The sequence below is a fragment of the Zophobas morio genome, unplaced genomic scaffold (genome assembly GCF_036711695.1).
Source record: "Zophobas morio isolate AGI-343-1 ecotype UQ-CSIRO unplaced genomic scaffold, CSIRO_AGI_Zmor_V1 ptg000229l, whole genome shotgun sequence".
NCBI classification, from domain to species: Eukaryota; Metazoa; Arthropoda; class Insecta; order Coleoptera; family Tenebrionidae; genus Zophobas; species Zophobas morio.
In genome coordinates this window covers 1-22,496 of record NW_026972333.1, presented here as the reverse complement: position 1 = coordinate 22,496, position 22,496 = coordinate 1, and the positions used below count along the sequence as shown (strand labels likewise).

The window sequence follows — 22,496 nt, the reverse complement described above, 5'->3', positions numbered from 1 at the left end:
GAAGAATGTTTGGAAAATTTAAAAATTGCCTACATTTTTACAAGTTATTTTGTTTCTTTTGTGAACATATTTCATGATTTAAATTTAGAGAGATTGTTTCTTGCACCTTGATATAAAATATATTTTACTGCTTTTCTAAGTTATTAGTGGTACATTTTTAAAAATTTTTCACTAAACCTACTAAGTTACAATGACTCCTTTAAGCAAAGCTTGGCTCATATTTGGGACTTCCTGTCTTTTTAGCACCATTGTGGTTACAAGTGTCACTATATGGCAAAATTCTGAAAGAGACGTATCTAATACAATTTATTTATCCGCTAACTCTTTTCGTAAAATCTCTATAAATTTTTATAAGTACAAAATTTAGATAGTTGTTTAGCCTTAATTCATATTTTAAGAGGCGTAAAGCTGGTGTTTTGCGCGATATTGAAAGGCGAAATAAACGTTTACAAAACGAAAAGGAGGCCAAAGATCAATTATTGCTTCAGAGTAAATTAGAGGAACTGGACGCCTTTATTGCTGAGTACTTACAATTTCTTATAGACTGAAATAATGTAACCTCAATCCTTTTAAAGAGGAACTATTTTTTTATGTTCAGTTTTTCTTAGTTACTATCGCATATATAATGCCTCTTTTTAAAAAAATATTTATTTGTTAGTTCCTTGCACTCCTCTCTTTCCTTCCTTATATCTTAATTTTAAAAAATAAATTAATAGATAAACTTTTCTTAAAATAATTAACTCTACGTTCGCATTCCTATTTTTTTTAAAGAGAGACTTATTTTTTATATATGTTTAAGTTTGTCCTATACGCTCAGTGTCCAATAAATCCTATTAAGCGTCTGCGTTTATGAATTCCATATAACTCTTGAAAATTATTTTATTTTGGCAACCATATTTTATATAATGTTTATATCATAGTTAATTGCGTCATATATATATTGAATTTGAGTGAAGCTAACGGGCAACGCTTTATGATTTTTAAAAATTACGATAACTTTTTACTTTTTCGTAAATATTAAAAGATTATTTAATTTATTATAGTTAGTTATAACTTTTAAGATTAGACAAATACTTTATTCGCGAATTTAAATAGTTTATTTTTCTTCTAGTTTATTATTAACCCCTTTTTATAATAATATTTATATATTATGAATTTAATAAAGCGTCAAAATTAAGTCTTTATAGTTAATAAATATACTTCGAGCTATTCAAGCAATTTTTTTTATAAAAATTTATTAATTGATGAATTATTTTTACTGAATAGATTGAAAAATTTTATATACTTTTAAATTTTTAATTTGCTTTATCCCCTTTTAAATTTTATATTAAAATTTATTATATTTAGAAAAAATTAAGATTGAAGAGAATCCTTTTTAGCTGGTTTACGCTAGCAAAGGAGAAACACTGCAGTTATGATTAAATTATTTGATAGCTGGAAAGGCGCTGAAACGGATTAACTTCGTTCCTTTTTAAAATTTTATTAAAAAGATTAAATTTAAATAGAATTGCTGTGACTGCCACTGTATAGCGCCCCACTAAAGACACAAGCGGTTTTAATAACTTTCAAAGTATAATAATTTAATATTAAAATAAAAAATCTAATTTAATAGAAAATTCTAATTAAACTAAAATTATTTAAACAGGAAGCTGGACTTTTATTGTATTGCCATATAATTTTTATAGGTTGTTATTATCGATTATAATTTACTAAATACACATAAAAATATTCCAGTAGTTATTAAAAATAAACCCGCGAGTGTTCCTGTTTATACAGAATAAGAAATAAGAAAGTTAGTATTCAATTAATTATAATTAGTGTATATTTATATATTTAGCTTGAGGCTAGTGGTATATATTTAGCTTATGTAAAAGTTATAATTAATTTAAAAATTTTATAATTGAAATTATTAATTTTTATTAATACTACTAAAAAAAGTTTATATACTTTTTAAAAAAATTTTGAATATTTTATTAAGTTTAAAACATATAAGCGACTATAATTAATAATAGGAAAATTGAAAATAATTAATTTAATTGACAAGACGAAAGGAAAAGTTAGTAAAACTTTTAATAACTTTTTTTCAAAAGTAAAGATTTGCCTTATATATTTTTTGTTTTTAACGCTATCAACAATTGAACTTAATTCTATATTTTTCCAATTCATAGTTATTATTCAGTAAGAATATAACTTTTTTAAGATTATAGAACTTAAGTTTAAATTTTCTTCGTTTGCTCGGAACGCGTAGTTACAGTAGATCAAGAATAAACTTAAGTTACTTTGAAAAAGAATTTTGGTTAAAACATAGATGGGACCATGTATTTAAATTTATTAACTATTTAATATTTAAATTTAAAAAAAAATTAATTAAAAAGTTAATTGTCTTTACTTGAATTTTATAAAGATATTTATTAAACTGAAATTTAAATTTACTTAAGCTACCTCTAAAAATTAATATCTTGATCACAACTGAAGGAAAGGAAAAATAATAAAATTTATAGAAATTTTTTACAACTAAATTAACTTTTATTGAAAAGCGTCAAGAGGCAATCTTATATTAATTTAACTTAAAACATAAGAGCGGTAAGTATGGACGGTTACTCGTGGGCGACGTTATAACGTTTATATAAGAAAACGTAAGACTTCACGTTTACAACTAAGTGAATTTAAAAAAATTTAAATAATAAAATAACTGAAATTTTTGGAAAGGTGCTGCCCGTTACAAATAAATTAAAGAGATTTTAAAATTAGAAATTAACTGTTAGAAAGGGACTAGAATTTAAAAGTTATAAGGCTAAAAAGTACTTCTTGAAGGATTTCTTTCACCTACGAGACGGCCACTAAGAAGAGTAAAAACTGTAGTTGCGCTGTTTGTTATAGGAACTGCAAGGGAAAGGTCTGTAAAAGTAATGGTCGAAAAGAATATATATTATAAAAACTTATATTTAAACTTATAGCATATAACTTTTCTCCTTATTACAAACTTATTATATGGTAAGAAACCTGCCTTACTGAGAATAATGAAGTATATTATTGAACCAGTTTGGTTTATAAGAAAAGGAATCAGGTACTATTCATTAAAATAGTTTAAGGTGCATATTTAAAATAGCGTTTAAAATGTAGGCTAAATCTGATATTATACAATTTAAAACTTATAACATCTTACTTCAACTGTCGTAAATAAACCAAAAAGTTCCGAAACAATCCGAAAAATTTTACTTCGGCAAGGTTTTTTATTTTCTTTTGAAACTTCCGCTCCAATTTTCAAAAAGGGATTGGTTATACCCCATAAAAATGCTACAAAAATAAGAACAAGAGTTTGTACTGCAACACTTTCGAATGGTTTTCCGATAAATAAAGCCGTTGTCATGTTTTTTTTTAAAAAAGAAGAGTTTTTACTTGTTTCAAAGTTCCAGTTTAAATCTTTTAAATTTTTAAAGTTGCGCGCTTGTTGCACAAATCTATTTGGTTTAACTGCATAAATTTATGCATTTTTTCTAGGCAAATACAATATACGCCATTAGGTTAGGTGAAAGTCATTTAGAGGTCGAGATTTCCAAATCTGAGAGTATCAACTTATTACAGAGGACCATAATAACAAAGATTACTATTTGACCATTTTTTTGTTAATGGCATTTCCTGGTGCTCGTCGGGACGTACGAGAAATTTGACCGGTAGATAGCGTATATATTTCGCTCGTGCAAAAGCACATTTATGTACCCTATTGACAGTATATTATGTTAAGCTTATAAACTTTCCTTCCTTCCGTAAGTGACTTTGAACTGTCTTTTACTACATTTGGAAAACTAAAACTATTGTTATAAGCGCGTTTCAAAAGGTTTAAACTTGTAGTTATAAAGACTGTAATCATCCCTTACAGGTAAAGCGCAAGATATTTAGATTTAAAGTAATGTTTTTAGCTCTTGAGCGCTATGTTGAGTCTATATAAATGTTTATAAAAACAAGTCGAAGAGGAATCGTCATTCAAGTAATTTTTAAACCCCTTAAATATAGTGCACCGTCCTCTATACTGCGAAGTATCACATTATATAGTTAAGCACTTTTTTTTGGTATTATTAGTACTTTCATACCTTTGGCGTAAAGGGAAATCTAACATTCGTACAAAAATTTGGATCAAGCAACATGGGCCTACTCTTACATAAAGCATAATAAATACTTCTCTGAACGAATCTTTTTTTTGTGCGGAGTGTAGAAGGGGTGGTCCTCTATATTACATTATCCTTATCGAAAGTTAAAGTGTGTTTAGGCAAACAAGTTTTTGACCTAACAGAATTTTTAAGGTTTTAAAAAAATCACCGTGGTCTATTAATTAATATTTTTCGGCTTATTTGGTATTTGGTTTTCTTCACAGTTAACATCTAGTACAAATTTGATTAGCTGCAACAATAATTATATTTCCAGGAACAAGTTCCATAACTTTATCCTTGCCCCTATTTTCCTGCTACGCTGCTCACCCGGAAAAACCAATAAAGAGGGGGTAAGCATAAAATGCCAGTAAAAAAAAACCCGTTTACTGCGTACTCGGTGCTCAGTGTTCCATTTCGCACGCACTCGTCCCCTGGACCTCCTTCATTAATTTCATATGAAGTAGTTCCGTTTGTTGTGTTAAATAATGGAGTATATAATTCTTAAGCATGAATAAAAATAACGTGTATTCCGATAATTCTTCTTGTTCAAGCGATTCCATTACTACCAAAACTTCAAAATTAGGTATAAAGCTGTGTAATATTCATACAACTTGTCTAACTTTTAAAACACAGATATTTCCGATACCTTTATCTGCAAAAACAGGCTAAAAAATATGTGCTTCTACTGTTTTAATGTACTTCATTGTAAACTTAGAAAAATTAACAGGCCACCAACTCCAGATTTTCCGGACAAAAAATTGTTTTTTTTTTTTAAAAAAATAACTGACGTTCTTTAAGTCATCATTACCTTTCAAGTCCTCTTTTTGTGACTTGGAAAAAAGAAAAGCGAGGTAGACTTGAATTGAGAGGTTGCATAGGAACTTTTTCGGCGAGAAGCCTGCATACTGGCTTAAAAGAATATACAATAAACAGGTAGTAGTGAACTTTCCGATATTTTTTATTCAAAAGTAAGAATATTTTTTATTAATTATCTTATAAAGTCTTTTGCATCTCGGATTTACATGCTTTGATTTTTTAAATTTTAACCCGTTAAGTAAGCTTATACTTATGAAGATGTAATAAAATAGGTAAAAAGTTTCAACTGAATAATTAATGCTTTACAAATTTAGCTCTATAAATACGTAATACATTTAAATAGCTTGTATTATTATTACAATCTAGTTATTTAATAACAAAAGTATGTTCCTTACCAGAAGCCTTTACGTTATTAACACAATCAATTATTAGTTTTACTTATCTATTCAAATTTATGAAGTAGCTTTTTTTAAAGTAAATACTTTCATAAAATTAGATTAAAGTTTGTTATTTGTAGCGCCTTCAAAGATTCTCGTTTTGCGCCCATTCAATTACGTGAATTTAAACGGCTTCACTGCACTGTTTCAATACTTGTAGATTTCGAAACCGCAAAACACCCGGAAGATTGGATCGTTAGATCTTTTTAATAAATAATACTGCATACCATAAATTATTTAGTAGTGGTATTTAAAGAAAAAAACTTTTATTAATTATAATTTGGACCTAACTAATTATTTTCTAGTTCTTCTATACAGAAGATACTTTTATTTTTTAAGAAAAGTGGGGGAAACGTTTAATTATTTTAAATTTAGTGCAACAATTAATAAAACACTTTCAATCAAAAGAACAATTAAAATAAAAAATATATTTAAAACATAAAAAATTTACTATTTTCACGCAATTATAAGTTATTTATTTCGCTGTAGAATATCAATACCGAAAACTACCTTTTATAAAAATAATTTATTTATAGCGTTAAATAATATATAATAGATTGGCGTCCATGGAGTTCAAATTTCTTTTTCAGACGCTGGCGTTAAACGCACTGCAACGTACTTGCCAGAAGTTCCTAAGGAGCAAAGTACAATCTTTTATCTTAACTGGTGCTTGATAATATAATTATTGCCTAAAATTTAATTTTTTTCTGTTTTTTAAAAATTCCATGTATAACGAATGTAATTTTATATTCAATTAGTAATATTTTCTGTAAATAAATTTATTATAATTTTAATAATTCATTATATAATAATTTGGTACTATTAAATAATAAGTTTTTAATAGTAAATTATAATTCTTAACTTATAATATTGATTTTTATTTAATTTATAAAAATCTAAAGGCTGGACTCACAAGGAAACGCTTCAGTCTCTAATAAGGAAATCCGGATTCAAAGGTAGCCGTTCTGCTGTTTCCAGCGAGTTTGCTATGCGACACTAACGCCGCCAGCCGCAGGTAGTCTCCGGGAGGACACGTGGAAGACCGTTAAAGTAACGAGATACCGAGTAGGATTCTTTTATAACTTTATTGCGATTATAAATTCTCAAATTTATTATAAAATTTCATTTTTTGGAATCTTTTTACTTTAATACATATTATTTGATTATTTATTATATCATTACAAGTAATTATTATTTTAACAATTTTACTAAAATTTTGTTAAAAAGTTAATTTATTACTATTTATATATTTATTTTTTTATAAATTAAAAAAGAAATTTACAAAATCTTTTGTTTATTATTTTTTAAAATAAATTCTAGCTTTTTAAACAAATAAATTCCAAATTTGCTTTTTTAACATAATTTACTTCCAAAAATTAATTTTTTTTTTCTATTAATAAATTACTTAGTTATAATAAAAATCAAATTTTTATGTGATAGATATATTTATTTTTTAAACTTTTTTTATATTCAGTTATTTTTGTTTTTTAAGTTTTTATTTTGAATAAATATTACATTTCCAAACTTATTTATCAAATTTTATAAATTTAATATATATTTATATATTCTTATTACTATACTAATCTTAATTTTATTTTAAAATTTAACTTTTTAAAAAGATTATATAATATTATATTTATGAATTTACTTTTAACAATATTTTAATCTAATTAATTTTATATGTAATATAATATGCTTATATTCCAATTTTCCTTTATTTTGTTATATTAATATTATTTTAGTTAAGCTACTCGTTATTGCTTTATAAATAATCTTATTTAAAAATTCGAAAATTTCAAATTTATAAATTAGTTAAGTCGATATCAATTTTATTATTACAGTTAGACTTTTTAAATATTTTTTATTTTATTTTAATAATATTTATATTTTTTTAATAAAGAAATATTTCTTTCTTAAGATTTCAAAAGATTTTTTATTATAAAAAATTAGTTTTTAATTTTGTAATAATTTTTCTATTTCATTATCTCTTTTGTATTATTATTACTGTATTTCATTATTATTAGAGCTGCGCTCAATCAATGTCTTATAAAGATTTTCTCTGCTTAAAAAATGAAAGAAAATTATAACACGTGGTCACTCCCATCGCAAAGTCACCAATAGCAGGAAGCCAATCTGTTTTTATTGACATTTGTTAGTCGACGTTGGAAGTGATGCTCTCGATTGCTTTGTTTAACGCTAATTCGTTTCCCGTATAAAAAGCGACAGTTGCTTCATTGAGTACACGAAGATGTTTTTTCAGCTGTTTTATTAATTATTGTTTTTATTATCATTATGATTGTAGTAAACTTACCCTTGTTATTCTGTTCTGATTTAATAAATCAACTTTAACTCTGAGCGTCTCTTCTGCCTTTAAGGGAAAAGTAAAAAAAAAACTTATCATAAAGAAAATACCGAAAATAGATTAAGCCATGAAAAAAAGTATATCAGAATGAATAAAGAAATGAATTTTTTTGCATTACTTGATTTAATTTTCTTTTCTTTTCCTGAAGTTCGCTATTGCACGTGCGGCCTTCGGTCTCAAATTCTCGTTTGACAATATCATAATCCAATCGGCATGTTTCATACAGTTTTACTGACTCCTGATTAGTTGATGAATTATTGTTATTTTCGGAATGCGCCGAATTATAGTTTTTATTAATTAAGTTTAATAATTTCTTTGTTTTACTTTTATCAAAAGTGTTATTATTGTTATTATAACCATCGCATCTGTAATGGCTTTATCAAGGAGAGTTTCCAAATCTGTCAAGAATGTGTCGATGCAAAATTTAAGTTTTTCAGCATTTTTAGCAATGCACCCGTATGTAGCTGTAATAACCAAAAATAGTAATAATAATGAAAAAAATATTAATAGTAGTAGTAATAATATTATAAATTTTACCAGCAGATGTTTTAAACTGTGGACGGAGTTCGGGATTTTGTAGTGAAAGTTCGTTCATTTGCATCTAAAAGCGCAAACAATAAAGGTATTTTTCATGAATAGAAAGATAATTTCACTGAAAGTGTTTAAAAAAATTAAACGTGTGTGAAGAAAATATACGAAAAGAAAAAAAAAATTATATTATTAATTTATTATTAGTGGTAATAGTAATAAACGGTTCTAACTTTGGGCGAACTTTTAATGGATTATGATATTTAATATATAATTATAAAAAGATCGCAGTATCGCAAAAGTTTTTAGGAATCCACGCGTTTTTTTAACACTTTCTTCGTAGCAGAGCTCTTCCAGAATACTCCCAAAAAATGTGAATGCAGCTATTATTAAAACAAAGATGCGCAAGCTTGAAAATATATCATTTCCTTTACGTATTACGCTTCATAGTTTTTACTGAAGCGCACATGACATAGTAAAATTGTATACACCCGCAAACTATTGTATTTTGAGGCCTTTACTGAAAAACGTACTATTTCCTGGTAGCGAATATAACTACTGCCATTTATTTATGGCTCAAGAAAAAATAGCTAAACAATAACTCGACAATTTTTTAAACTAAATATAATGAATAGTGAAGTGTGCATTATATAATTCGTTATAATAATTAATATCAAAATGCGATAGCAACACTTACAGCTGCTATAATACGTTTGTGCTATCCGACAGGAAGGGAATGTGCGAAATTAAAAAACTTTATTTTTTCCCATTTTGCTTTAAAATTTTAAATTTCTTTAATAAAAGTCATCATTAAATATATTTTTCAGTATTACTATCCCAACATATAAAAATTCTTCACTCTTATTGGTAATATTTTTTTATATTTACTATAAATTTCGCGCGGTGAAGCCAATGGACAGCATTTTTGTACCGCATTTTGACTCCGTATACCTCTACTTTTACAGGGAAGCTTAAAAATTGCCAACCTGCGCCTTCATATATCGCTTTAGGGCAAAAAATAAAAAGTTCATGCAAAGTTTAGCGTATACAAAAGCGTGTTGAGGGGTGTATCAATTCAGTATTGTTTTTGCTATGCACAATATTTTCATCTGCATTTTTCATTTACCTTTCTACTTATTATGATTACTTTAATTGTTTCCACTTAATAAATCATCGTTAGTCCATTTCAATAATTTTTTTTTCATAATCACTTTTAACTTACGATGTGTAAAACATTTTTTTTTACTTTTTCGCTATAAAACTAGTAATTAGAAACTTCTACTTATATATTTTATAAAATATACGTAACAATATTTTATTTACCTAGTAAGAATTTAAAGAGCACAAGTAATGCAATAGTTATACAAACAACTTTTTCATAAAACAAAGTTTTTAATAGAAGTTAATAAGTTATAATAAATAAATTCAAGCATATTAAAAAACTTCGTAAATGTGGCCTTCTTATAAAAAAAGTATTTAATTATTATTAAGAATATCTCAAACTCTTAGTTTACGATATTAATAATATTCTTATATAATAAAGATCGTTAAGATAAAAGATTTATAATTTTAGTATAAATAAAAGGGCAATCGATACTTTATATAATCCATATATAAACATATATTTATAATATTTGTACAAATATAATTAAATAATTTAAATACTTTATACAATTCATATATTAAACGTTAAAATTATAAACTTTTTTTAGGTAAAAAAATATAAGCAACTTTAAAATTTTAAGACATCCGTTGATGAAGTTTCAATAATATAAACTTTAAAAAGTTTTATCAAATTTACAATAAAATATAACATTTTATAAAACTCAAAAATATAAACTTTCATTAAAAGTATTATAACTTTTCTTAAAAAACCTGCAAAGAATTGTGTAGTTCCATTTCCCGTGAAAAATGCCTGGCAAGCTTATGTTTTATAAAAATATATTAAAAAACTTAATAAACTTTTTATAATAAACATAAGTATATAAAAAATTATAATAATAATAATAAAGGTAATGCAATATTTATATAATTTAAAAATAATAATGGAAAATTCATAATGCTTTAATAAATTCTAAACTTTTTATGATAAAAATTGAATTTCACATAAAACTTTAGATAACATGTAAATAATAATAATCGCTTATTTTTAAATATTCTTTACTTTTACTTTTATTTTTTTTAGCATTAAGCTTATATACAAGTTATAATACAACTTTAAATAAAGTTTTTATAAATATGAAAGAAAGTTTTCTTTGAAGTTTTGACTTTATTATTTTGCACTACAAATAAGTTAATTAATATAAAAATATTTTAATGTTTTTCAACTTTTACTTTTAATATATTTCAATTCACTTTCCATTAATCAATAAGTAAAAAAAGTAGGATTCAAAATATAAATAGAAAAAATATCATAAAATTTCCTTTTTGCTAGTTTTTTTTTTTTCTATTTTTCTATAATAAATATTTTCTAATGCCTCTCAATATTTTGCATCAAGACTACTTTCATATTTATAAAACTATTATCTCGTTTATAAAAAAAACTTTATATATTGTTATGGATACTTATTAAATTATGATTTTCAAGAACTCTATTCAATAACTTTATATATTTAATATTTTTCTTATTTATAATTAATAATATAATAAAAAAACTTTTCCAAGTATTTATTATAATATTTTACATCTAAATTTTATAAGTAAAATTTTAACTTTATTGATTACAGTAATAATTTTTAAACGTATTCGAATATTAAAAGAATATACTTTGAAGTTTTATAAAAGAAATACAACTTTTCTTTCAAAGTATAGTATATAAATTTTATTCTTATTACGCTTTTTCATAGTATAAAAAGTCTTAGAGTTTGTTAACATCCTACTAAATAACTTTTTTTTAACGTAATAAAATAAAGTCACACTTTCTGGCTCTAGAATAATTATTTACTGGAAACCAAAAGTTTCATATTCTAAAAAAATTCAATATAAATACATTATTTTATTATAACTTTAATTGTATTAGAATAATAAACAATATACTTCATATTTCTATTAATTTTCTCTTTTTTAAATATTAAAAAAAAATTTATATTAAAATTATAAATTTATTATAAACTTATAATAAATATCACAACTTTATAAAAAAATTTAATAGTATTCTTTAAAATGATAAAAAATATCTTTTTACCAATTTACTACACTGATAAAAGTTTAAAATTTTATTTAAATAATATAGTAAACTGTATTTTTTTTTAAATAAAAGTATTAAGTTTAATAATAGTATTAATAAATATCTTTACTTTAAAGGAACAATAATTATAAAATTATGAAAATGTTCAAATATTTTTTTTTCCTTTTCTTAAATTTAAATTGATGGATTTTTTTTAATACCATTAATAATATACTTCTTTTTAAAATTTTATAATAATTAGTTAGATAACAAAAAATTTATAATAGATATTTTTAATTATGATTATAATTTTATAAAATGTTAAAAAAAATCTTTATAACAATTTTATATGTTAATATAAATTTAAAAAATCTCTATTTAAGTTGTACTGATAAATTATTTTTTTATAAATCATTAAATTTTGATAATTATTATAATTTAAAATGAATATCTCCACTTTAAAAAAAATTATAAAATTATAACATTAATTTTATTTAAGGCGTCTTTTTTAAAATTATATATTTTTGGTATCATTTTTAAAAAGAAATGCGTTATAGTTCTCTTATTGTTAAAGTTCTTTTTTTATTTAATAAAGAAAAATATTTATTACATGCAATACATTACAAAAAATTATTATTCCGATTACAAATTTTAATTATTATTTTGTTAATTATATTATAATTTTTACGGCTTCTTATATTTTATGATAATATTAAATAATTATTTATTAAAAATAAACAAAATTTATAGTGTATTCATCTTTCTAGCTCTTTTATAATTTTATACATAATTAAAATTTTTAAAACTTTAAAAAATATATTACATAGTAATATATTAAATAGAATAAATATAATATATATAAATATAAAAAGAGAGTCGCAAAGATTATATTTTTATAAAAAAATATAAGAATAATAAACTTAAGAAGAGCAATTTCTTAGCATATACAATAAAAAAAAAGTTTCCTTGTATAATATGGTGAGAAGAGCAAGTTTTATTAATAAATATATTAAAAGATTACTATAAAATTATGTTAAATTTCTAAAAATTTTCGTATATAATAAAAACGATGCTTAGCAATTTTATTGATAAAATATGAAAAAAATATAATAAAAATATCACAATTAAGTCCTCTTAGTTTTTTATAAAAAGTACTTGTCGGTTGTATTCATTATTAAATAAATATAAATAAAACTATATATAACAAAAATTTATTAAAAAAAGGTTTACAAATAATTATAATATAAATTAGTACAAAAAATATTATGACAATTCTAAAAGTTTCTTTTATTTATTATAATAAAATTTGTGTGCTTCAAATTACATATTAAATATTTTAAAAAAAATGAAGCAAATAAATATAAACAAACTGAAGTATAAGTTTTTCTCAGTTCCGAATATTTTCGTTTATTTTGTTTCAAGCAAGTAATGCGTTCTACTAATTGTGGATTTAAAGTTTTTGGGACTTTTCCTAACTTTTCTAGAAGATATTGCTTTGTATGCTGATAAATGAAAAAAAATAGAAAATTATAGCAAGTATATTATTAAATAAAAAAATTACACGACAAAAGATAATTCCAAAAAAATATATAAATAAAAATTTATATTGACGATAGAAAAAACGCTAATAATAATTATTATTAGAGAAAAGTAATATTGATAGTAAATTTATGGTTTATTGCTTAAAAATTAATGAATTATATAATATATTATATATTATTATTATATTATAATAATGTATATATTTATTATTAAAGAAGCTTTTGAAAATTATTAAACTTATTATTATTAGAAACGTATAACTTTTCTATCATTATTATATAAATTTATTAGTAACTTCTAATATATAATATTATATATACTATTATTATATTATTATTATAATAATAAATAAATTTAGTATAAAGCTTTAATAACAAAATTTATTCTTACATATAAATTATTATCTTTAAGATTTTATAAATTGTGATTAAAAAAGTAGAAATACATTATTACCAAATAAATTTCTATAAATTATTATCTTTACTAATATAATAATTATTGTTGTAATTATAATTATAATCATTTTATATATTATAATAACAATAATATAAACTTTATTAATTTTTTATTAATTTTTTATATTCATAATTGTGGGTAGTATTTATAATTACATTTAATATAGTTGCAAAAATAAATTATAATAGTAATAAATCACCTACACTATAAACTTAAGTATATGTATAATTATTCTATACACCTTAAAAAAAATAAAACGCAAAACTTATTAAGAATTAATAAATTTAGTAAAAAGTAAACAATAGGACTAATAAAAAGTAGAGCAATTTACTTTTTATTATTAAGAAATTTGTTTATTAATTAATTAAAAAGCTTCACTTTAATAAATTTTTAAAGATAATAAAAAATACTATGAGAAGTTTTTAATATAAAAAGATGTAAGTAAAGAAATAATGAAAACTTTTTTTAAACATAATTTTCTTTAAAATAAAAATAAAAAGCAAGTAAATCTGGTACTCGCAATCTTTTCGTTAAAAAAGTGCCTCAAAAAAATATTTTATAAGAAACTTAAAAAAAACAAAATTAATAAATATTTTTGTGATTAGTTAAAGAAAACGTTACGCTATTTTGAAACTAAAAAGTATTTATAATTATACTTGCAGCATTTCATAAAATTAAATAATTATTAAAATAAAGTAAAAAAGTAACAAAAAGACATATGCGAAATAAAAGTTAATATAAAGTATAAATAGATTCAAAAAATCAAAAAAACATAAAGAATTGACTACCAATAAAAAAATTTCCACATTATAATAATTTTTCTATAAAATGAGAAAGCGCAAGTTTAAGGAAAGTGTTAATAACTTTGTAAAATTTAAAAAAAAAATGAAAAATTAAAAAACTTGAAAGGTAATGTTTAATAAATAATGAAAAAGATTTTAAAAATATGTTTAAAATATAATGAAAGTATATTATATGTTATAAACTTGATATAAACTTCTTAAATCAATACATATAAGTGTTTTTCTGGAAACTTTACTTCGGATTATAATTACACTTATTTAATTTTCAATTTATTTAAAGAAATTAAAGAAAAAATAAGCACGATTGTCTTATTTGGGTGTCAATAATATTAATAAGGGCAAAATAACATTTATATATAACTGAAGAATTTATATACTAATATGCATTAGAGATTGTTTTTAACTACTATCTAAATTAAGATAAAAATTTATAACATTTGTTATAAATCGATAATAAACTTTCTAATCAACTTCATTATTTACCATAAATTTGTGTAAATTTTAACTCATCTAAAAGGCAAGCAATAAAAATAATTTTCTGCTTCAAACTATTTTTTTATAATAAAAGAGGACCTTATACTGATCGACGCTCCAGTGAAATCCAGAAGAAAGTTTTTTAGAAACGTTAACTTGCGGCTCTTATAATTTAAAATTGCGTTTAATAAAGTATAAATCGCTAAACTTTTAACTAGCTATTTTGCGGTGAATCTGACAATTTTTAAGTTATAAAAATAATACACAAAAAAGTGTAATAATAATCTAAACACATAAAGTTAAGTAATATATATAATGCTTAATTGATATAATACTAATTTGCTGTCAAAATATATATTACTAGTGATAAAATAAACTCAATAAGTCAATTTAAACAAGATATAATTAAAAAAAAATAAATGTAACAATAAAAGTAACATGTATATATTAGTAAAAACTTTGCGTATAATAAAAAAATATATATATAATATATAAGTAAAAGGCAAAAGGTTTTGTGCGCACAATCATATATAAAAATTTGAGTAGTGCGCAAATACTTACTTCTTGTATATAATTTAAAAATTAAACTAGTAGTAAAGAGACGATCTTATTTACGTTGATAAGCATTTATGGGAGAAGATTGAAATTCTACTTGACTTTTTTCTTCAGTATGGATATTGCTTGGGACAGTAACTTCCTTCGAATCGTATCTAACGTTATTTCTTATAATCAAATTATTACTTTTTCTATTATCGTAATTATTATAATTAGTAGGTTGAGTATTAGAAGTGTAATCTAAATTAAAAGAATTATAAGTTGTCCCAGTATCCTTCATTGACCCTTATTTTAAATTAAATAATTAAAGTCTTCAAAACGGTGGAAAACCACGTTAAAATTAAGAAAAAATAAATTTTTAACAGATAATAATATTACAACAAAAAAGAACTTCTCGTACCCAAAAAAATGTTTTTGGTCGGATTCAAATCTAAGAGATCATTTAAGTTGCTCATACCACCAAACTGCAATAAAAAATAATTATTAAATTATATAAAATTTAAGTTAAAAGTAAAATTACCTTACTTTAATTTTTTATAAACTAATTTGTTAAAGCGTCGATGATATAGCAAATTTATGTAACATTAAATAACTTAAAACAGCAGGCCTACTGTGTGTTTTAGTCTGCTTATAAGTTTAATACCCTTCAAGCTCAACATATATTGTAATCCATAAAAAACTGCGATATTACAAATTTGTTTATTAAGCCGACATAAATTTAATAACATCCAATCAACTATGAGAGGGCTCTACGCTTATAGCGCGAAGAAGTTATGGTATGCCTGCCGACTTAACCGTCACACACCTCTTTATAGCAACGCTCTCACCAGATAAGAGTGGTCTTTTAGCTACAAAGTGTGGCAATTCTTTAAAAATCTTCTTATATTCTTGTTAAGATTACCAAAAAGTTATAAGCAAATATTAACTTTTATTTTTAAAGTTAATACCCTCCGCCCCTTCCGCCTCATTTTTTGAATGCGCAACAATCCTTTATGCCTAATAATTTTTTGTTTTCACGTCATTCCTTTTAAGTATTTAAGATTGAAACTATTAGTCGTCTGTCTTGAGGGCTAGTTAACAGAGTTACACACCTGGAACGCTTAGTGTTTTTGATTGTTACGTGGACAAGAAACTAAGCAAAAGGTAACAACCTACAATCAATGATGGGTAATGTAGTCAAAGACACAAGTAAGTACAGATGTGAAACCTAGTAATAATAATAACTCATTCTATTACAGATATTATATATAGTTATAGTAATTAATTTATGATATAGACATAAAGAGATAAAACTAGTAAAACGAGTTTAGAGACAAGTAAAAACAAAAAAATATGAAAATTTATTGTTAAAGTTTCTCGATTCTTCCGCAGAAAGTAGTCGCAACAATCACACAGTAACTCCCACACAAGTAAAAGCACACAAAATTGATAAAATTGATAGTAAGATCTTTGCAGAGAGTTAATTACACTTTTTAAGTCGAGCATATTACGAAACACCTGGAACGTTTCGGTATCTTCTGCGGACACGCGAACTAAATGGTCAAAATAAAATCTTTGAGGATTAGGAAGTTTATGGTGCCCTTTAAAAAAGTTCTTGTAAAAAAGACAATAACTGCTAGTATATAAGGCCATTTAGTTTCACTGTTACAACTTGACCCGTTTTGTAATTAAAGGAAGTTTTCTTAAACGCCTACCTTCCATAAACGCGGGTTTCTTTTAGCGATGTTTTAACGAAATTATGTCACCCTCTACACGTACACTTGCTTAGATAAGCCTATGTCTTAGAGAGATGTGTAATGGTATTAAATTCAGCAGCACGAGTATTAATCAATTCAAATAAGTAATTCATAAATCTATATATAACCCCTTTCTAAGGGCCAGGACCCCCCTTCCCTGGGACCCTTAGCTTGGTTTTAACCCTCAGGAGAGCGAGTGAACCGCTGTCATACCTTCAATATACCATATATTTTATACCTTATATGGAGCGTTTTTACTTCGGGTGAGGGTAAACAAAACACCTTTAAAAATTTGGATATTTTGAAGTTTATAAAAGGCCGTTTAAGAAGGAATTACTCATTTGGGTTTCTTTAAACTTTTAGCCTCCTTGTTGTTGTAAAAGATTTGTATAGAGTTTAGAGGTGGACTAAGAAAAGGCCTATGAAATTTTGGTTTTTAGGATTATACCTCTTCCATGTTAGCCCCGAAATAGTTGTAAGTAACAAAACTTTTTTTCTCTGAGTCTATGATTATGCACTTTTTTTTTCAAAATATAACTTTAAAAAAAAAGAATACGCATTATTTGACGATTTACTTTCAAGTAGTTACTAAGTAACACCTTATTAATCTATTTACAATTATATAATTACTTTTATATACCCAAAAAGAATCACAAAAGAATTTATTTTTCGACAAAAACTGGATACACTATTCCGAAGATTTACGATTCAACTTTTCCTGATAATAAAGTTTGCCGAGCTGTTCACATCCAAGGGGTTGTGCGTCATGGAATTAGAAATCCGGGATTTTCAGATATTAAAAACATCAATAAATTATTGCAGACGATAAGTAAAAATACTGTTATTATTTTTTAGTTGCTGGATTTCTTTCAATTACATAATATAATAACCTTTCAAAGTACTTATCGGTTTTATTCGGTAAAAATAAATTATTGATCAGAAATTGAGAAAGCAAAAATTAAAACCTCTGAAAACTCGTGGGTTGTACGTTTTTTTCTTCTTTGTTTAATAAAATTTTGTTAAGCACATAATAAAGTTCATATATATTGAAATGCTTAGACGTTAAAAATTAGTTTTTTGTATTTCTGTTTGACGATTCTTTAAAATACCAGTTAGTTAATTATTTAATGTTTGACTTTTTTCATTTTTATAAATTTTATTAGTACGTTTTTAAAAGTTTATTTACTAATATTTACAGTAGACTTATAGATTATATTACGATTTTAGTATTAAGGGAAAGTCAATAGTGTAAAACTTTACTGTGCTCAACGAATTATTAGTTCACCATTCCATTAAATTTTATTAATTAGTTTTGGAATTTTCTTTTGAATTACAACTACATTATTTTTTTTATAAAAAGGCCATTTTAGTGTTCATTTTATTATTTGTTACTGTAACGCTTTGCAATTTATATTAATTTTACTAAAATATATTATATAGATTTAATAATTATTTCGGTTTCATATATCCATACATTTTTAAATTTAATTTTATCATAATTATAATTTTAGCTGCAGTGGAACTCTTCTTATTCATTTGAAGAAGCTCTTTTACTAACTAAGCAAGGAGAGCTTGAACAATATAATCTGGCGAAGCGCATCAAAAAAAGGCCCGGTTTTTTTATAAATAATCATTACAGTATTTGTTAAATCTATTTGTGATAATGATTAACGGAAAATTATTATTACCACTATATAATTTATTTTTTACAATTATAAGTAATACAAGAAGAGAACGTTTTTAAACGAAATTAGTATTTTTGTTAAAGAAATTAATTATTTTGGAAATGTTTCTAATGTCAGAATATAAAAGTAATATTCATACTGTAATTTAATTCTTACTAATTTTAAGATCTTATGAAACCAGTTTGTAGTAATATTTTTTAAAGTTAATTTCATAGTACTTTTTTTTTACTTCCTCCACTTATTTACGTTTACGTATACTTTTGTCTTAGAAGAATTTCACTATTTAAGTACCACAAACTCTTCAGATCTTTTTGAAAAAAACTACTTTTGGTTGATGCAGATTGCCATTTGCAAAGAATTATTTATTATGTATAGCATTGGAACAAAAAAAAAAGTTACGATTGTGTTAGAGATCCGCTAATAATCACTGTGAGACTCCACCTTAACACGAACTTCACTGTCAGCTCTTTAAAAACTATTGTTATGTTATTCGGCTTTAACTTTATTACGCTTTCTAGCTTTGACTTCAATTTTAAAAAATTGTCAAAGTCAGATTTATAGTAACTTTAATATCGGGCAAAAAAATTACTTTACACAATGCTGTTTATAAAGTTGAGCATTTTGTTTACTAATGGTAGTCGTGCTTAGAAAAAGCGAAGCTTCGAAACTCATGTTTTACTGAGCACCATTCAACCGAGTAATAATAATTAGCAAATCCTTTATTTTTAATGTATATTTTATAAAAGTCTTTCTGTTAATACATCTCTACTTTGAAATATTATATATATGTATTATTTTCGGCAGCTCTGGGTAGTGATTTGTATAGTCGTGTATAAGGCGGCCAGTGAATTTCAAATTTAATTTGTCTGCGTTTCTCTTTTGGAATTTTGCATATTAAAATACTTTTTTTTACATCATTTTATAATTATAGGTAGAAATTTTAAATTTATCTTGTAATTTTTCCAGCTAAAAAAATTGTCAAAAGTAATTCTCCTTGGCTTTTCACTAATACGTTGGTAGCGAGAACTATAGTTTGTATGCAGATTTTTAGCTGGGCACTGCTGTTCTTCCAGCATTATGCAGCTTTTTAAACCTTTAGAATATTTATAACTTAACCAACACTTTCTGAAAGAAAATAATTAAAAGTAAAAAACTTTGGATGTTATACCTTCTCTCATTTCTATAATAAATCATGAACTTTTTTACTATCAATGACGTTTCCAACAATTTGCTGAAGAGTACTTTTCACAGGTTTCCTGCTGTTTTTAATAATTTTTACTCGCCTACAAAATATAAATTATCAGAAACTGAAGTTAGTAGGACCAGTCACAGGTCTTTTGCGTGTTCAGTTTTATTATTATTTTTTCTTTAGTCATGAGGTCTATTATTATTATCTTTTTTATTTTACTTTTCTCTTTATTATTGATATTATTAAGTGTATATTTATCTCTATTATTATTACTTTTATCAATATAATGTTTATTATTTATAATTAACTTTACTATTCGCCATGGCCCTTACTGCGTACTACAAGTTTATAATCTCAATTATATTTATTCAACAATATCTTATATTTGTTGCTGTTATTATATCTTTTATTATGTTGAGAATATTGTTATATACATTTTTTTTCCATTTTATTAAATATGCTATTGACTTTATTGTTATTATAAGTGCATCCGCCTTTGCTTATGGCCTCTTTGAAGGAACCGGCTTCCTTGGAAGCTGCGGGTATCAGCCGGTCGACATACTTTCAACAGGGAAGGAGAAGGATATTTTCCTGCGCTTTTTCGACACGTGTCAAGTTTATAAAGAACTTCACGAAAGTTAAAAAATTATAAATATTTTTACTGCAGTCTACAGAAAACTATAATATTTACGTAATGAAATAGTTAAAAGTAATTACCATTATTATGTAATTTACAATTTACTAGTTATAAATTTAAATATACCCCTAAACTCCGAATTTTTCTGATTTATGAAGTTATTATTATATATAATAGTAATAAATAATATCTTATTGAATATTTGAAACTACTATTACGTTATATATATAATGTATAGCCAAGAAAGCTACTTTTAAGCAACAGCAACGCGCATTTCGAAGGTCAAGTCTCTATCGGAAAGTTCTACAAGAAGTATCTACTAAACTGAATTTGGAGTCGATGGATTATAAATTAGTTATGACTCCTTATTATTATTATTATATATACTTTCTATATTTACATCTTTTAATATTCAAGTTTTTTAGTTATCCCTGCAATTTTACTTTAATCTTATGAAGTTTATTTATCATTAAAAATAACTATTAGTAACTCATATATTTTATTATTTTTTTCTGGACAGTTGAAGGGGATTTATAGGCTTTGCAGTTATCGCACAGTTCACTTTGGAGAGTTAAGCACTTGGTTCACTATATATAGTTTTTATGAAAAAACAATTATAGCGATAGTAATAATAGAAATTATAATAACAATAATAATAAATTCTCTGTGAACTCATCAGGTGTGAATTTCTTACTGTAGAAAACTTATATGTATTAGAATTTCATGAAGGTTCTTATTTTTTTTAACCTTTATTTAAAAATTATATATATTTTTTAATATGAAAATAAACAGATTTGAAGCATTGGTGGAAGAAATCATATGCTTATGAGGCCAACTATAAGATTGCTGCCCCGTTGCTTGAGGACTTGCTGAACGGAATCATTCAGAGCGCGAATGGTGTTCTTTATTATCACGATGGTACGAAACAGTTTTGATAGTTATTTTTTATATATGCAAAAAAGGAGGAAAACTCAACGCGCATTTTAGGTTCGCCCACGCCGAAACGGTATTCTTATAGTTATGAGTATTATAATATTAAAAGTTTTACGTTGGAATTTTTTTATTCAATCTATATAAATATTTATGTATAAAAGAGAAAAAATAATATTTATTACTAATATTGCGGCTGTCTTCATTATTTTTAGCAACACGTGAGTGCAAAAACCACCTGCATTTTGTAAGAAAAAAAATTGGGTTTAAAGTTTTTAATTTTTTTTCTTGCCAATCTGTTTATATTTTTAGTATTTTTATCATATTTTATATCTTTTATTGCAGGTTAACTTTCTTAAAAGTTTATTTTGTAAATATTTTTACCTTTAAAATACAATTAAATTTTTTTTATTTTCATATTATAAATTTTATTATTATAATATTTAGTATTTATAAAGGCTCTATCTACTACTATGTATGTTATTTTTCATTATAATACAAGCGGCTGAATTGCAGTAACTAATTAAGCTCTGAAAAATAATAATAATTAAAAATCATTAAGTTTAATTCATCTTTTTTACTTCGTTAGCTGCAATGAGTTGAAACAATGAAGTGTTGGACCAATTTTTTTAATAAAATTTTAAGTATGTGGCTAAAGTAAACGCCGTTTTTTTAATATGTATTAGTGAACGTCCTGCGGCAATCCGCTCCGTTTTGCAAAGATGCAACTTTTCAGCTTTTCAATAAAATTAACACTACTCATACTATTGCTTCGTCCTTAATAAAATTTTGTGATCCTCCAAAGAGTGTAGAAATAAACTATAAATAAGAAATCCAGCATTTGTAACGATGCCCGATTATATAGCTAAAAAGCGGAGGTTATTAGGTTTTTGCTTTATCTTTTGTGGTGTTTTCACTATTAATTTAAAAAAAAGCCTTTACTTTTCTTAGTTCTTTAAAAAAAAATCTTTTAAAGCATATGAATTTCGGGCGTTATTTATAATTGTTATCTTTCGGAAATTAGTAGGAAAA

At 24.2% G+C, this 22,496-nt stretch overlaps 3 protein-coding genes and 2 long non-coding RNA genes across 5 annotated transcripts; 3 read left to right on the top strand and 2 right to left on the bottom strand.

Annotated features, from left to right (window-relative positions):
* Nucleotides 1-1,633: 1,633 nt before the first annotated feature.
* Nucleotides 1,634-3,370, bottom strand: LOC135146488 (transmembrane protein 234 homolog). The gene is made up of 4 exons (XM_064078628.1): nucleotides 3,167-3,370; nucleotides 3,004-3,070; nucleotides 2,806-2,898; nucleotides 1,634-1,764 (listed from the first exon to the last, which is right to left on the bottom strand). Exons 1-4 carry the CDS (start codon nucleotides 3,368-3,370, stop codon nucleotides 1,700-1,702), a joined length of 429 nt encoding a protein of 142 aa, XP_063934698.1. The 3' UTR covers nucleotides 1,634-1,699.
* Nucleotides 3,371-4,807: 1,437 nt separating this feature from the next.
* On the top strand, nucleotides 4,808-6,466 carry LOC135146487 (uncharacterized). Its single transcript, XR_010283841.1, has 6 exons — nucleotides 4,808-4,908; nucleotides 4,965-5,081; nucleotides 5,482-5,596; nucleotides 5,958-6,045; nucleotides 6,304-6,357; nucleotides 6,417-6,466. It is a non-coding gene; the product is annotated as an uncharacterized LOC135146487 (long non-coding RNA).
* Nucleotides 6,467-7,459: 993 nt separating this feature from the next.
* On the bottom strand, nucleotides 7,460-15,447 carry LOC135146486 (arfaptin-2-like). Its single transcript, XM_064078627.1, has 9 exons — nucleotides 15,348-15,447; nucleotides 14,832-14,896; nucleotides 12,828-12,959; nucleotides 10,167-10,214; nucleotides 8,301-8,364; nucleotides 8,121-8,227; nucleotides 7,882-8,001; nucleotides 7,713-7,769; nucleotides 7,460-7,661 (listed from the first exon to the last, which is right to left on the bottom strand). Exons 4-9 carry the CDS (start codon nucleotides 10,188-10,190, stop codon nucleotides 7,554-7,556), a joined length of 480 nt encoding a protein of 159 aa, XP_063934697.1. The 5' UTR covers nucleotides 10,191-10,214; nucleotides 12,828-12,959; nucleotides 14,832-14,896; nucleotides 15,348-15,447; the 3' UTR covers nucleotides 7,460-7,553.
* A 1,843-nt stretch (nucleotides 15,448-17,290) lies between these two features.
* On the top strand, nucleotides 17,291-17,843 carry LOC135146474 (uncharacterized). The gene is made up of 3 exons (XR_010283835.1): nucleotides 17,291-17,368; nucleotides 17,417-17,498; nucleotides 17,672-17,843. It is a non-coding gene; the product is annotated as an uncharacterized LOC135146474 (long non-coding RNA).
* Nucleotides 17,844-19,900: 2,057 nt separating this feature from the next.
* On the top strand, nucleotides 19,901-22,071 carry LOC135146479 (multiple inositol polyphosphate phosphatase 1-like). Its single transcript, XM_064078619.1, has 8 exons — nucleotides 19,901-20,040; nucleotides 20,383-20,534; nucleotides 20,773-20,888; nucleotides 21,055-21,116; nucleotides 21,214-21,263; nucleotides 21,327-21,431; nucleotides 21,497-21,540; nucleotides 22,054-22,071. Exons 1-8 carry the CDS (start codon nucleotides 19,901-19,903, stop codon nucleotides 22,060-22,062), a joined length of 678 nt encoding a protein of 225 aa, XP_063934689.1. The 3' UTR covers nucleotides 22,063-22,071.
* The last annotated feature ends 425 nt before the right edge of the window (nucleotides 22,072-22,496 follow it).